This window comes from Artemia franciscana, chromosome 11, assembly GCF_032884065.1.
Source record: "Artemia franciscana chromosome 11, ASM3288406v1, whole genome shotgun sequence".
NCBI classification, from domain to species: domain Eukaryota; kingdom Metazoa; phylum Arthropoda; class Branchiopoda; order Anostraca; family Artemiidae; genus Artemia; species Artemia franciscana.
This window is the reverse complement of record NC_088873.1, coordinates 32404767-32418973: the sequence shown is the minus strand read 5'-3', so window position 1 is coordinate 32418973 and position 14207 is coordinate 32404767. Positions and strand designations below refer to the sequence as shown.

Sequence of the window (14207 nt, the reverse complement as noted above, 5' to 3'; positions counted from 1 at the left end):
TTTTTTCCCATTTCTAATTTTAAAGAATTTATACCATTCTTTAGCGGCATTATTTCTACATTACATCTCTATAATTTATGTAAAGTGTTTTCACACAAGTCAAAAAAGCCTATCACACTGGTTAACAGGTCCATAAGCATGTCATCTAGTTTCTGACCGGTGAACCATTATTAGCTGTCCAGTCATAGAGCATTTTAGCCACTCAAGCTCCGTAACGTAAGTTCTTAAGTAGCAATGTGAAAGCCCTACCTTGTTCTCACGCATCAACCCACCACAAAAAATTCAAAATAAAGCTGTGGAGACTTATTTTTTCTTTTTAATTTTGTCTCATAGATCAAATGACACCACAACATGTTGTCTTTAGACGCCCGGAAAATCACTTAGATATGGGTACAAGCGCTATCTACTTTTTAATTACCCTAATTTTGATCGAATGAGAACAATTAAACTGGCTTTATGGAATTATGAGTCTAAATATCTATTCTCTGATATACCTCATTTAAGACAGCCAGCCTTTTCGTTTGGTTCTAGGCTAATGCAGAATATATCTATTCCCTTTTATGTCAAATTATTCCCTTTAGTTAAGTTTTCGTCAAATTTTAAAATAATTTCATGATAAGATAACATTTATTTCATCAAAGCGACTATGCCCAAAAGGGCCGAATTCGCACTTTAGTGTCAGTACAAAATCATATAATTGCAATCAATAAAAAGTCAAACGATAAGAACTCGTAAAGTTAAAACACGAAAAACAAATTTAAACAAAAGTCTAGCTAGCAAGAATTACGAAGTTCGTAATTGAAAAATAAACGCTAAAACTATAAGATAAAAGTTGAGTGAGAAAGAAAAAAAAGGGGGGGGTTATTGATTTAAAATTTCAATTATGTGAGGGATGAACATTCTTCTATATCTTTCAGTGGAAACTCCTATTGGGACAAAAAGGGGGATTTTTCTTTAAACAGAACGTGGGGGGCGATTTCGTGGGTTGGGGGTGGGGCTGATAAATGTTCACTAGGGAGAAGAGAAGTAGTACGGTGGTTATGCATGGCATTGTTGGCAAAACGCAATGTAATTTATGCTCTCCTTTCCTTAAGGGTGACTAGATTTGCTCTCCGAAGAAGGAAAACGTTGGTACTATCGTTGCTGATGCTGTCTATGGGTTCTTCAACACATTCACTGTCCAGGATTTTAATTTGCTCTTTTTTATCTTTTATATGCTTCATGGCATTTTTTCAAGAACAATCACCCCTCCCACGTTCTGTGTTAATTTTCTACCAAGCCAGTGCCGTTTATTTATTTATTTTTTTTTTGGGGGGGGGGGTATAGAAGGGGCACTTGCTCCGGGCGCAGACATTTTAGGGGCACAGAATTTTAAATAAATAATCTAACAGCTATATTGTTTTTGTAATTTTTGAAATTCTATTTTTGTTAAAATAAAGTAGAGAGCGCAGTTGGCAGTAAGTATAAGCAAATTGAGTCCAACATTTTCATTTTTGCTACATCTTCATCACCATTCCTCGAAAACAAAGTACGTAGTAATAAAGTAAAATATTGCGACGATTTAGATCCGTTTCAGTTGTTCTACGAACTCCAAGACACTAAGATAATAATTATATACCGACACATTTACTTCAAGAAACCTGTATATGTGTTAGGATTAATTGCGCGATGCTGAAACGAAGGAGTCTTCGCAAACGTAAGAGTTGCCAATCAAATATTATGGTGACTGGAGTGTCGGTGACCAGTAATGCGCAGTCGTTTCCCTTAGACCCTCCACAGTCAGGAATGGCGCATAGATCGTCTACAAAAGCTCACCAAACATCACGGAGCTGCGCTGTAGCCTTGACGTCCTCCCACAGTGATTGAAAAAATATTTCCCCTTTACTCAGATCTTGTTCATACTGCCGTTACAAGGTGTGTCTTTAACGACCTCTTTTTCACATCCCTTCGGGGCACCACTCATAAAATGTACAAGGGACTCGATCCTCTGGCATACGAAGGGCGCGGCCAAGGTACATCAATCTTCTACGTTTCATACGGTCAGTAACTGATGGTTGACTTGTTTCCTGGCAAATCCTGTGTTCGTGACGTTTTCCTTTCATGATGTATACAGAATTCTCCTAACGCACATGTTTTCAAAGGCTAAGACACGTTTCTCCAGTTGGACATTTAATTTGCAGCATTCAATTGCATAAAGGAGAATACTTATCAGATAACTATTCATAAGGCAGATCCTCTAGCGGATAGAGTATTTCCTGCTGCGCCGGATTGGTTTCAACTTATTGAAAACTGATGCAGCTTGTCCAATCCTCTTCTCGATCAACTACCGAGAGACCCGAGGTACTTAAATTCATTGACCTGTTCAATTGCTTTATCTTTGCATTTTAGTGTCAGCAAAGTGTCAGATGTAGCCATGCTCTTTGTTTTATTGGAATTCAATGTTAGACATATTTTTTTGGCATTTTCATCTATGGTGTCGAGTAGCAGCTGTAGTCGCTATTTCGCTTCTTCGAGGACAACAGAATCTGAAGACTGACTTAGAATCTGGTACATAACTATAACAAAATGGGGATGGGGATAGGACACATCCCTGTTTCACACCAGATCTTAAGTTGATGCCCCTCCAGTTGTAACAGATTAGCGCATCGCCTTTCTAGGAGAGTTGATCGACTATGGACCAGGAGCAACTAAATGATTTAGAATTAATGAGCCTAGAGCGCAAAGAGTTAGACGCAACCAATTTGGACAAAATAATTAATAATTTTGCAGAGGTTAAAGCAAAAAAGTCAGTTTTAAATAAATTGAAAATTCTGTTAAAATTTGGCCTGAAATTTTTGGGAAAAAGTGTCCCGAGGAGGGGGGTTGCGCTAATCAATATTCTGCCCCGCGCACGAGAAAGGTCAAGCCACCGCTGTACCCAACCCCTCTGACCCTGCTGGGGATAACACTTATTTCTCTCATATTTTTTTTGCATTTGTTCATTTTCATCCATTACTGTTGTACTTCTTTGTTGCTAATAAAAGCTTTTGTCTTTGTCTTAATTTTTTGTCTTTAAAAAAACAAGTAGAATATCATAATAAGAAAAATTTTTAAGTTTGGCTGGGAATAAGTTGGCCCTTACTCTGAAAGATTACCTCTGAAATATTTTCAGTTAGTACCTTAGAAGCGGTTGGTATTGTGACCAATTCATGACGAGCTGTTACTTATCAAATTATCTCACTAAAGTTCTGTGGATTTACTTATTTGCTCTATACTTTAACCTTTATTTGAAAAAGTTCTATTTTCCCTATTTCACTTTCCTCATTGAAAATCAGTGTCGCATTTTTATCATCAAAACTGAAATACAAAACCAGAATTTACAGAAAATAAGCATAGACGTCACTAGCACAGACTTGAGACTAGTAAAACAGTTCAAAAAGCATTTTAAAAATTTGAGTAAGATACCAGCACTATATAGCGGGTCTTGAGGTGGAAACTCCTTCCCTTAAAATAAAAAAAACAACAAAAAACAAGGTGATAACATCCAGAGAATATCTAACTAAAATTGACGGCCTGTAAATTCTAGGAAGAAATGCGGAACGATGATCAAGGGAAAACGGTGATTCAGATTGGGTAATTCAGGTCGAGGGAAAACGGAGATTCAAAGGAAAAATGGTGATTTAGATTGGGTGATTCAGATCGAGGGAAAACGGTGATTCAAATTAAGATTGTAGCAAATACATAGAGCTGAAAGAGTATCTCTTGCTGGTATTTGTTATTTTTTATTAGCCTTCGAAATGAGCAAACCAACATATATGAAAGCGTTCATTTTAAGGTTTGTTACCCTCACCAAGCCTTTAGGGACTCAGGCATGTCCCTTATATACATCTAAACGCACTTGAAGGAAAGCACCCAAAAGCAAGGGGAACTAATAAAGAGAAAAATTAATTTTCCTTCTGAGAAAAAAAAAAACTACAATACTATCTACAATGCCCAGCAGAATCATTGAGTAAATTGAAATCAGAAATTTTAATGTTAATTTTTTTTTTTTTTATTTGTGCTTTATATCGAACATAGATGAAAGAAACATTTATGCCAAAAGGCCGTAATAAATATATTTATCTGGTTTTGAAACTGGTCAGTGTTACGAATATTAAAAATAGCCGTAGCTGCTTTAGGTAAAAAAAAAATATTTGAAAAACAATATAATCTGATTCCTTCAGAAGAGTTAGGTAAGAACAATGGAAACTTAAGCATTCATTTGCAGTCCAAATATTCATGAAACAAAATGAAATTCTTTTGAAGTTTTCTAGTTGCGTGATTTAGCCCATCTTGTAGCCCAAATTGTAGGAAGAAATGCGGAACGATGATCGAAGGAAAACGGTGATTCAGATTGGTTGATTCAGATCGAGGGAAAACGGTGATTCAAAGGGAAAATGGTGATTCAGATTGGATGATTCAGAGGGAAAATGTTGATTCAAATTAAGACTGTAGCAAATAAATAGAGCTGAAAGAGTATCTCTTGCTGGTATTTTTTATTTTTTATTACCCTTCGAAATGAATAAACCAACATATTTGAAACCGCGTTCATTTAAAGGTTTGTTACCCCCACCAAGTCTTTAGGGACTCAGGCACGTTCCCTGTGTACATCTAAACGCACTTGAAGGAAAGTACCCAAAAGGAAAAGGAACTAATAAAAGAGAAAAATTAATTTTCCTTCTGAGAAAAAAACTACAACACTATCTACAATTCCCAGCAGAATCATTCAGTAAATTGAAGTCAGAAATAATAATGTTAGTTTTTTTTTAACTTGTGCTTTATATCGAACATAACATGAAAGAAACATTTATGCCAAAAGGCCGTAATAGGTATAAGTACCTAGTTTTGAAACTGGTCAGTATTATTAATATTAAAAATAGCAGCAGCCGTTTTAGTTAAAACAAATACTTAAAATAAAATAATTTGATCCCTTCGGAAATGTTAAGTTGGAACTAAGGAAACTCAAGCATTCATTTGAAAGCCAAAATATTCAAAAAAACACAATGAAACTTCTTTTGAAGTTTTCTAATTGCGTGATTTATCCCTTCATTGTGAACGACAGTCGTAAATTTGAATATGTGCATAAGCGAGTAAGTTTATTTTGTTAGTTGTTTTGCTTATTTGAATGTTGTTATATGCTAGGTTGTTAGATGGACATCTTGAACATCTTGTTGAATGTTGTCAATTTAGAGCCAATCCAGTGATTTAATCAACAAAAGAATCGTGGAACAAACCCTTTCTTATTTATTTATTATTTTTACACCACAAATTACACCAACCTCGAATTATCATCCAATTTTCTAATTTTTACACCAAGTTCCAATTAGCACATCTCGAATAGAGAATCGCTAGCGTCATCTGGGGGAGAGAGGGGGCAATTAACCCCTTTGGAACATTTCATTTCCTTGATTTTGAAAAACACTTTTTGGGAAGAACCTTAATTGAAAATGGCTTTTTTGGGTAATTGTATTTAAAAATTGGAAAACCGAAACTCTCTGATCTGTGTCTTCTAGCTGAATAGAATATACAAGATTGGTGCTGTACATGATTCAGTTTATGTGATTATGCCTGCGAAAAATTTTGCCAAGTTTTTCTTAATTCTGACCAAGAATCTAAAGAAGATAGACACAGCTTATTGTATAATTTTTTCTGCTCTTTTTTGTTCTTTTCGGTGACCTTCTGTTAAAAAACAGATGTTTATATGTAACGTGGAGGTTTATAAGCAATACGTGTTAGATTAAGTCCATAATCGCATACAAGCTGGTATATCTTTACCCACAAAATATATACAGTACGAAAAGTAAATCATATCATCTATTCATATTTCTTCATCTAACAGAAAACGCTTTGCTTAGTATGATTAACCGACCAATCATAAAAAGAATTCGAAAAAAAAGAAAGATGAAAAGAATTTGAAAAGAAAAAAATGAAAGAATTTGTTTACACATGATTTTGCTCTATATACACTATTTGCTAGGAAAAGTTAGTTCCTAGGAAGCAGTCCATGCAGTCTAGTCCTTAGTTTAAAATGGAAATATATAGAAATAGTAAATCTACCTGAAGGCAGCAACGTCAGCAGGATTGGCTTCGGCAACTTCTTGTTCTTCAAAATAGAAATCTTTTTTAAGGGCGGGGAGGGATGCCCATTTAAGTCGTGTCATCTCTTCACTTTGTTTTGCAATCCCTGTCCAGTCAATCACTTCAAAGTGATCACTCTCGGCATTATCCTATGATTAAAATAAATATCAGAAAGCTAATCAGTAAAATTAGCTTCCAGAAAGTGGTTTTCAGGTTACGAGATGTTCTTGGATGGTACATAGCCAAATGGTGGCAATTACCAAACCTAAATTAGTCTAAGTTACCCTTTAGCCTATATGTCTATAGTTTACGTTAATCTGAAAAACTTGAAACGCAAAAGCAGAAAAACCGCTTACTTTCAACGCAAGAATAACTCAAACAAATTCCAAATGGCTGCATTCCAAAGTACTTAAGTAACTTAAATTACTTAAGTAACTAGCTTACTGTTACCCTTACTGAGTAGCCACACCTTGGAATAGCCTAATCAAATCGAAAGATTTCCAACATATTGTATTTTAGCTCATCTGTCTGATGTTATTATTATTTTGTAACCTTACACGACGATGACAAGGCAGAATAACGCTAAAAACTAACGTTTGCAGCTAACCAATTTCGCTAGGCTTAGAAGGCTAAATGTTAAATTTCTTAAGAAAAATTTGTAGTTCAGTTATGTTATATTTTGTTATTTTTTCTTTGAAAACTAAGATGTTATTATTCAGGTTAATTTAGAAAATGCTATTCAAAGGAAGAAAAGAACAATGTTAAAAAAAAAAAAAAAAAAACAAGCGAAAACAACACTAGTTTTTACAGTGAGGCTGAGAAGCCTTGAATGATTTCGGTTTGAAAAGAGTACACAAAGTTGTAGTGGTGGAGGGGGGTTGGAGGGGTCAATCCGTTGTACAAAACTGTTATACTGTCCCAAATAACTGTCTTCAAGAACTGACTCGACAAAGAATGAAAAAAGCTTTGCAAGAAGTACTAAAGTGACTAGAGTACTAAAGTTCACTAGAGATGAAAGTCGAATCGACAAGAACATCAATGGATTTGATAAGGAGCTAAATTACCTCAGATGCAAATTCAGGGAAGTAGAATAATTACTTGTTACATTTTTAATTTACAACAACTAATAAAATCTGAAAACAAAGCTGTGAATCTAAATTGAGAATCGTGACGCTCTGGAATGTCGAAAAAAGGTATCTAATATATTTTGCTAGGAAAATCAGCTTTATACGATACAAATTAGGTTAAAACAAATAGCCTAAGGGAGAACAAAATTTATGTTTTATAGTTTTATTAATGCTACATGACTGAAAATGTTGAAGATTGCTAATTTGTGAGCACGGTGGTAAAACAATTCTACCTGAAAGGGTGAATTTAAAACATTTTATATTTCGTCTTATTTACAAGTATAACACAGTAATTGTAACAAGTGGGAAAATTTCCAACAATTTACGTGTATTTTCGCTAATTAATACCGTTAGCATTCTAAACGTCTCCACAAGCGAAATTTATTCAGGAAGATTTTGGTCAGAAATTCATTTTGTAAAGGATTTCGCAGCGTCAATAAGAGAGTCAAACTAGAGATTTTACAAAATCAGGAGGCCTAAAAAAACTTTTTAGACTTCTATTTTATTTTCCCTGTGCGGGGAGGGGGTAGATGACCTTGATTTTATGAGTTAATTTTATAAGATGTTTACATTCTTAATATCCAGCTAGAAATTAGGCAAGTTATAAATAAAATGAAAATTAATTTGTTTCAAAGGCATAAGACGTCACAAATACCCATAGCAGTTGTTGCCATAAAAAAGAACAATTATTGCTAGACCTAGCTCGTCTGCGACCATTTAAAGGCGATATGACAGTTTTTATTTGAGAAACTGACTTATTTCCCATTTCCCCAAGCCGAGCATGCCAGAAGAGACCATCCCCTGTTTTTTATAACGTGTGGCCTTGATATTTTTAAAATTTGCCACATCAAAATTTGTCATATTAAATTTGTCATTTGACATTAAATTATTTCTTCAAAATATTTCAATTCATCCTCATTTCCTTTTTTATAATTATTTAATAATGAAACTTTCGATATCATAACCAACATGGTACATAATAGACAAGTACTTAAAAAAATCCTCTCTGCAGAGACAACGTGCCGTTACTAACAATCAATTACCTTGCGGCAATTTTCCATTCTTCCCAGGCCCGGTAAATAAAAACCTTCCAATTTGGAGAGCCAAACTTTCCAGTTATGATTGAAATAATCTGCGCTTACCATTACAATAAGACTAGTTAAAGCAAATATTCTATGAGATGCTCACACCTAAGCAGAAACTTTCAAGGTTGAGTACCCCCCCCCCCTTCTTTATTTTAGAAACTCAATATCAGCTGTGAGAAGAAAAGGCCAAAAAACTTACCGCTATATTTAAATTTTGCATATTTTTCTGCGCATCAAAAGGCTCTACAATCTCCATAATTAATCGCTTAGCTTCTTCGATATTGCTACCAGATATTGAGATTACCGATTCCTGTTCATCACTTTCTTCTTTGAGAATTTGGATTCGACAGCCCGATTTATCCTGAAGCTCACGAATCTTGGCACCACCTCTTCCAATAACTCTGGCAACAAAGCTCGCGTCGATTCTAATTTTTTCACTTGACCCCGAAGAATCCTACAATAAATTTCCAAGAAAGAAACAAACAAATATATAGCATCTATGTACAGGCGAAGGGAGGGGATGTTCCCACACAAATGTTTTCAGGGGAAATCTTTGCCACAAGATTTCCCTGATGAAATATCAACGACGGCTTCTTAAGCATCGAAATTGTAAAAAAAAAAAAAAACCAAAAAAAAACTCTCCAAAGTTTTGATTCTGTTCTGGCAGAACATATTTATCTTAAATCAATTTGTTGAGTTTGAAGAGGTTATTTTACACATTGGTCAAGAGGCTATATAAATGAAATGTAAGCTTTTGTTGGAGTTGGTAATAAACAGAGGATTAAGAAACCAGCATTCAGGTCAAATTTATCAGGATGTTTTCAAAAGGAACCAGTTACTAAGTAAAACACGAAAGACGCCTTAAAAAAATCCCGAGCCACAGCAATCAATAGCTGGAAGTAATTGATAAGGAACATGACTTTGTTTGTTAATTCTTTTTTATCCTAGTTTTGTTTGAAATTGGAAAAACGCAATTCAATTTACTTCCGTATTTATTATCTAAATTGTACTGTTATTTTGGATTTTTTTTTTAGTTTTATGATTTTTTTTTTATATTTTTGAGTTCTCTTTATTTTGTTTCTTGCTGTTTTACCGTATGCTGTTTTTTGGGTTTTGCATGTCAAGTTCTCGCTTGTTTTTATATGTTTCTTCTTTTTGTACATTTATTTTGTTTGCACTAAGGATGCCTTGTTTATAATACAGATTAAAAAAAAATTTTTTTTTTCAACTGAATGTAAGGAGCAACATTAAAACCTAAAACGAATAGAAATTATTACGTATATTAGGGGGGTTAGCCCCCTAGTTAATTCCTTGCTCTTTACGCTGAGGTTCGAATTTTCTTCCAATTCTTTAAAAATTACCCCTGAATCACAAAGGTCGTTTAATTAGAATAAACAGCTTTTTTGAAAGTACTACAAAAACTTTAGCGTAAATAGTGAGGTATTGACTAGGGGGTGAACTCCCTAATATACATAATAATTTCTGTTCGTTTTAGGTTTTAATGTTGCTCCTTACTTTCAGTTGAAAAAAATTGTTTTTTCTCTAATTTTGGATTATTTTCTAAATATTATTGGGAAATCCGCACCCCCTTCATAGCAATGTCCCTTCCCCCATGAAAACTTCCTCTAAGGGAAGATCCTCCCACGTAGCCCCCTCCCTTCGATCACCCCCTACTAGAAAAAATCTCCCCTGAAAACGTTTGTATACCTCCTAATAACCAATACTATATGTAAACAATGGGCGAAGTTCATAACTTGCAGCCCTTCCCCCGGGGACTGGGGGGATAAATTCATCCTTAAATACACAGTTATTAGATTTTTCAACCAGGCTGAACAAAATGATTATCTTAAAATTTTTATCAAGTGACTTTGGGAAAAAAATGAGCATGGGAGGAATTCTAGTTCCCCTCCGTTTTTTTGGTCACCTAAAAAGGGAACTAGAACTTCTAATTTCCGTTAAAATGAACTCTCTCACGATATCCTAGGACCGCTGGGTCGATACAACCCCCCCCCCCCTGAAAAGAAAAACAAATAATCACGCATCCGTGATATTTTTTTCTGGCAAAAAGTACAAAATTCCATATTTTTGCAGATAAGAGCTTGTAAGCTCTACAATAGGCTTCTCTGATACGTTGATCCTGATGGCGTGATTTTCATTAGATTCTATGACTTTTAGGGTGTTTCCATCTTTTTTCAAAAACAAGGCAAATTTTCACAGGCTCTTAACTTTAGATAGGTAAGAATAAACTTGAAACTTATATATTTGAAATCAACAAACAAATCCAATTCTTTTGACGTATCTAATGGTACCAAAATTCCATTTTTTAGAGTTTTGGCTACGATTGAGCTGAGTTGCTCCTTACTTACACTCCGTTACCACGAACTGTTTGATGAAACATTAGCGATATGTTTTTCTTCTCTATCAGTGGCATAAAGTCCCTAGTTACAACAAGAGTTCAACATATCGGTAATACATTTTTCGCCTGATATTTCACTGACCTAAAGTCCCTAGTTTTTTTTCAAGTTCCTAGTAACGTCCAAGATACCAGTAATAAAATTTCCTTCTGCAAGTTTTATTCCCTTAAAGTTCCTAGTTTTTCGAAGGTTATTTTCTGAGTTTTTTGAAGTCTATTCAAAATCTGTTAGCTAAAGAGCTGTTTTGGCCCTAAATACTAATATTTCTTTTTTTAAAACTCGCCCCAGGAAACTATAAACTGCAGTTTAAATTACAGCCAAGCTACAATTTGCTGCAATGAGTTGTTAACAGCAGTAGCAATTTGACTAACCCTATAGCTTACTGAGATGGACTTGACTAGTTTTTTTTTTTTTTTTTTTTTTTTTTTTTTTTTTTTTTTTTTTTTTTTTTACACACATAAGCAACTACCAAAAATCATGTATTGTATTTCTACAAAATGATTGGTACATTAGACTAAAACCTGTTTCTTTTTTATTGTTTACTGTAGTTGATTCCAGGACTTGAATGATTTTTATTTTAAACAGTTAGTTTTTACTTGAGACTTCACTAGTAGATTCTAAGTGTTTTTATTGGATAGGCCTCGAAATGAAAAAAAAAAAAAAATAATAATAAGGCAAGAAACTTAAAAGTCTGCAATTTACTCAAAAGATCAAATTTTATTAGAAAACGGGTCTTAATAGTATCCGTATAAATGATTTCTCTAGATCAGCTCTAGAATTATTGGCGGGGTAGAGGATCGAGTCCTCCGAAATCCACACAAAAAAAATGTATATGCAAAATATTACTATCTTATTTTGTCATGTTACTGTGTCTGATATTATTGTGTCTTATTTGTTAGCTACTGAACTAACAAAAATTTAATCTCAGTAGAAACGAGATTGTCAAAAGCTACATACGGTTCTGAGCAACATAACAATAAATATGATGGTTACAACTGTGAATTAAACGTCGCATCTCAATAACTTTTTTTTTAATAAATGTAGCAAGTAAAAAACAGGCAAGCATAATTTTCACTAATCTTTACCTCCGAACAAAATAACAACAAAAACCCTTATCTTTTTTCACACCTGCTTCTATAATATTTCAAACAAACAAAAAATGCCGAGGATCCCATTATTACTTTCCATGCACTTTTAAATGAGTGAAAGTTTCTGCGCCTGAATACCTATTCAGTAATTTAACATACAATACAAAACGCAATTTTTCAAGTACTTTGCCACACTGGTTTTGTACCGCTTTTATGTCTTTAAATAAAAATTTTAAATAAAACTAACCTAGTTTTGTACCATTTTTATGTCTTTAGGGCTTGAAACGAGTAAAAAAAAGGAACAAACCATTGGAGGTCGCCATGGCTGATCAGGCTTCTTGAAATCATTCGAACCTTGGTTTCGATCTTCCCAACCCGAAGCAGATTCATTCCAATCATTTGAAGTAGTTTCACTGATAAATCCGTTTGCTTGCTTTGTCCCATATCTTTCAGAAGGCTCAACAATCTGCATAATCAATCGCTTAGCTTCTTCAATGCTCGTATCCTGTCCTGATATTGATATTACTGACTCATTTCCATCACTTTCTTCTTTAAGTATTTGGATCCGACAGCCTGATTTATCCTGAAGTTCACGAATCTTTGCTCCACCTCTTCCAATAACTCTAGCAACAAAACTAGACCCAATTGTAATTTTTTCAGTCGAGCCAAGGGATTCCTAAAACAAAAAATTCCCCAGAAAATTGAGTATTCATACATATATAAACATTAATTATGACAATTTTGATATTATTGTCAATAATGATATTATTAATAAAATATTATTGTGATGTATTGTCAATAATGTTAAAAGACCTAAAAAAGATGAGCAAGACTGTTTTGGTCCTTATGATTTAGATGTTTACAAAAATACACTTTTCTTATAATATTCTGCCAAGATTGACTTTGGACCCCAAACCAATAATTTTGAATATGAATTGGAAAAAACAACAATTTAAAATAAAAACAAACAGCAAAAACCATTATTGAAAGGCTAGAAAACCAGAATGGAAGAGTGCATACATTTACGAAACAGCAATGATGCTAATATGTAAACTTAAATAATGCAATGACGACGTATTTTGAGCCTTAATTTTTTTAATGCTAAAGTTGTAGGTCTTTTCATACATTGTTACGCTAAAAGAAATTATAATAAATGACTGTCTAATGATGTCTGATGTCTAAATGACTTAGAGAGTTATAGCAAATTCAAAATAATAACGAAAGAGAAATTTAAATTGATGGTAAAACTAGAATTGGGTATAATTTAAGGTTTAGACATCATCCTCCACAGATTTTAGTAAGTTCTTAGAGAACGAGGGATATGCAAAGACACTGGGATCAGATCCAATAAAAAATGCGGGAAATATGAATCGTTAGGACACTAAAGCAAACAGGTTTTTTATATTTGGCATCAAAGCACCAGACTGATTCATTAATGCTCGAAAAGAGAAAAAACGTTTTTCACCAAAAATAAAAATCTGCCTCGTGTTCAAGCAAATTCGACTCTGCATTGAAATGTACTTAAGCACGCTCTCCATACTCCCAAAATAACCAAAAATAGCCAAATTCTGGATTTTGCTTTCCATTATATGCTTGGCACATTAAAATAAAATAAGCAACGATCGTTCCTTTTCATTTCCTTCATAGTTTGGTCTTGATTGATTTGGCGACGAAATGGATTAAATCCTAATTTATACAAGAGAAGTCTTCTTTCTGAAATTTTACAAATTCTTTACACTCACTATTATTCAGCGTTTAGCTTAAATTTTGATCAGCTTGCAGTACAACATCTTGAAAGTACAATATTATTAGATAGAAAATCCATATCTCCCACTATTTCTCAAGTCTTTTTCATATCGGCGTTGCCATGCCTGAAGATTGCATTGAGATGTCGTACGTCCCACTGCTGGTGAAAGTAAGGAAAGTCAAAGTGAGATTGAAGATACAATGTCTTGCTGATTCTCTCTTTGAGAAAAGATTAGCAAACAGTTTTTGGAAATATGTAAGAATGTACCTTCAGGCGTTTTTGCTAATTTCCACTAATTTTCATACTGACAACTCTGGCTAGTTCAGGCGTTTCGGCCATTTCCAAAACAAGTATAGTTAAGTTTTCCACTAGCTAATTCGTTTGCATTAGACAGCATTAAATTTACTTGCCAGCATTGGCTAGTTTTCATCTATCCAATAAAAAAAAAAAAAAAAAAAAAAAACACGTATTCATATAGCTAAAACATAGATCCCCTGTTGCCAGCTGGTAACTCTCAAGACTCTGTGAAAGTAAATTCGTTTTCATATCGATATAGTCAAAGGTAAATGTTAAAGTACAAATTTTGATGAAGTTTCAAGTGCTTTATCAGAATATAAACAGAAATAAAAGCTAATTTATAGAAATTTGAG

The 14207-nt window shown here is 33.9% G+C and overlaps 1 protein-coding gene across 1 annotated transcript in view; it reads right to left on the bottom strand.

The window, feature by feature from the left end:
• Positions 1 to 14207, bottom strand: part of LOC136033100 (probable ATP-dependent RNA helicase DDX43) — a 90605-nt gene that overhangs the window by 45573 nt on the left and 30825 nt on the right. Inside the window, exons 4-6 of the mRNA XM_065713709.1 lie at positions 12118 to 12486; positions 8508 to 8762; positions 6076 to 6245 (exon numbers count right to left, since the gene is read on the bottom strand). Coding sequence (XP_065569781.1) covers positions 6076 to 6245; positions 8508 to 8762; positions 12118 to 12486 — 794 coding nt within the window. The remainder of the gene's footprint in view (positions 1 to 6075; positions 6246 to 8507; positions 8763 to 12117; positions 12487 to 14207) is intronic.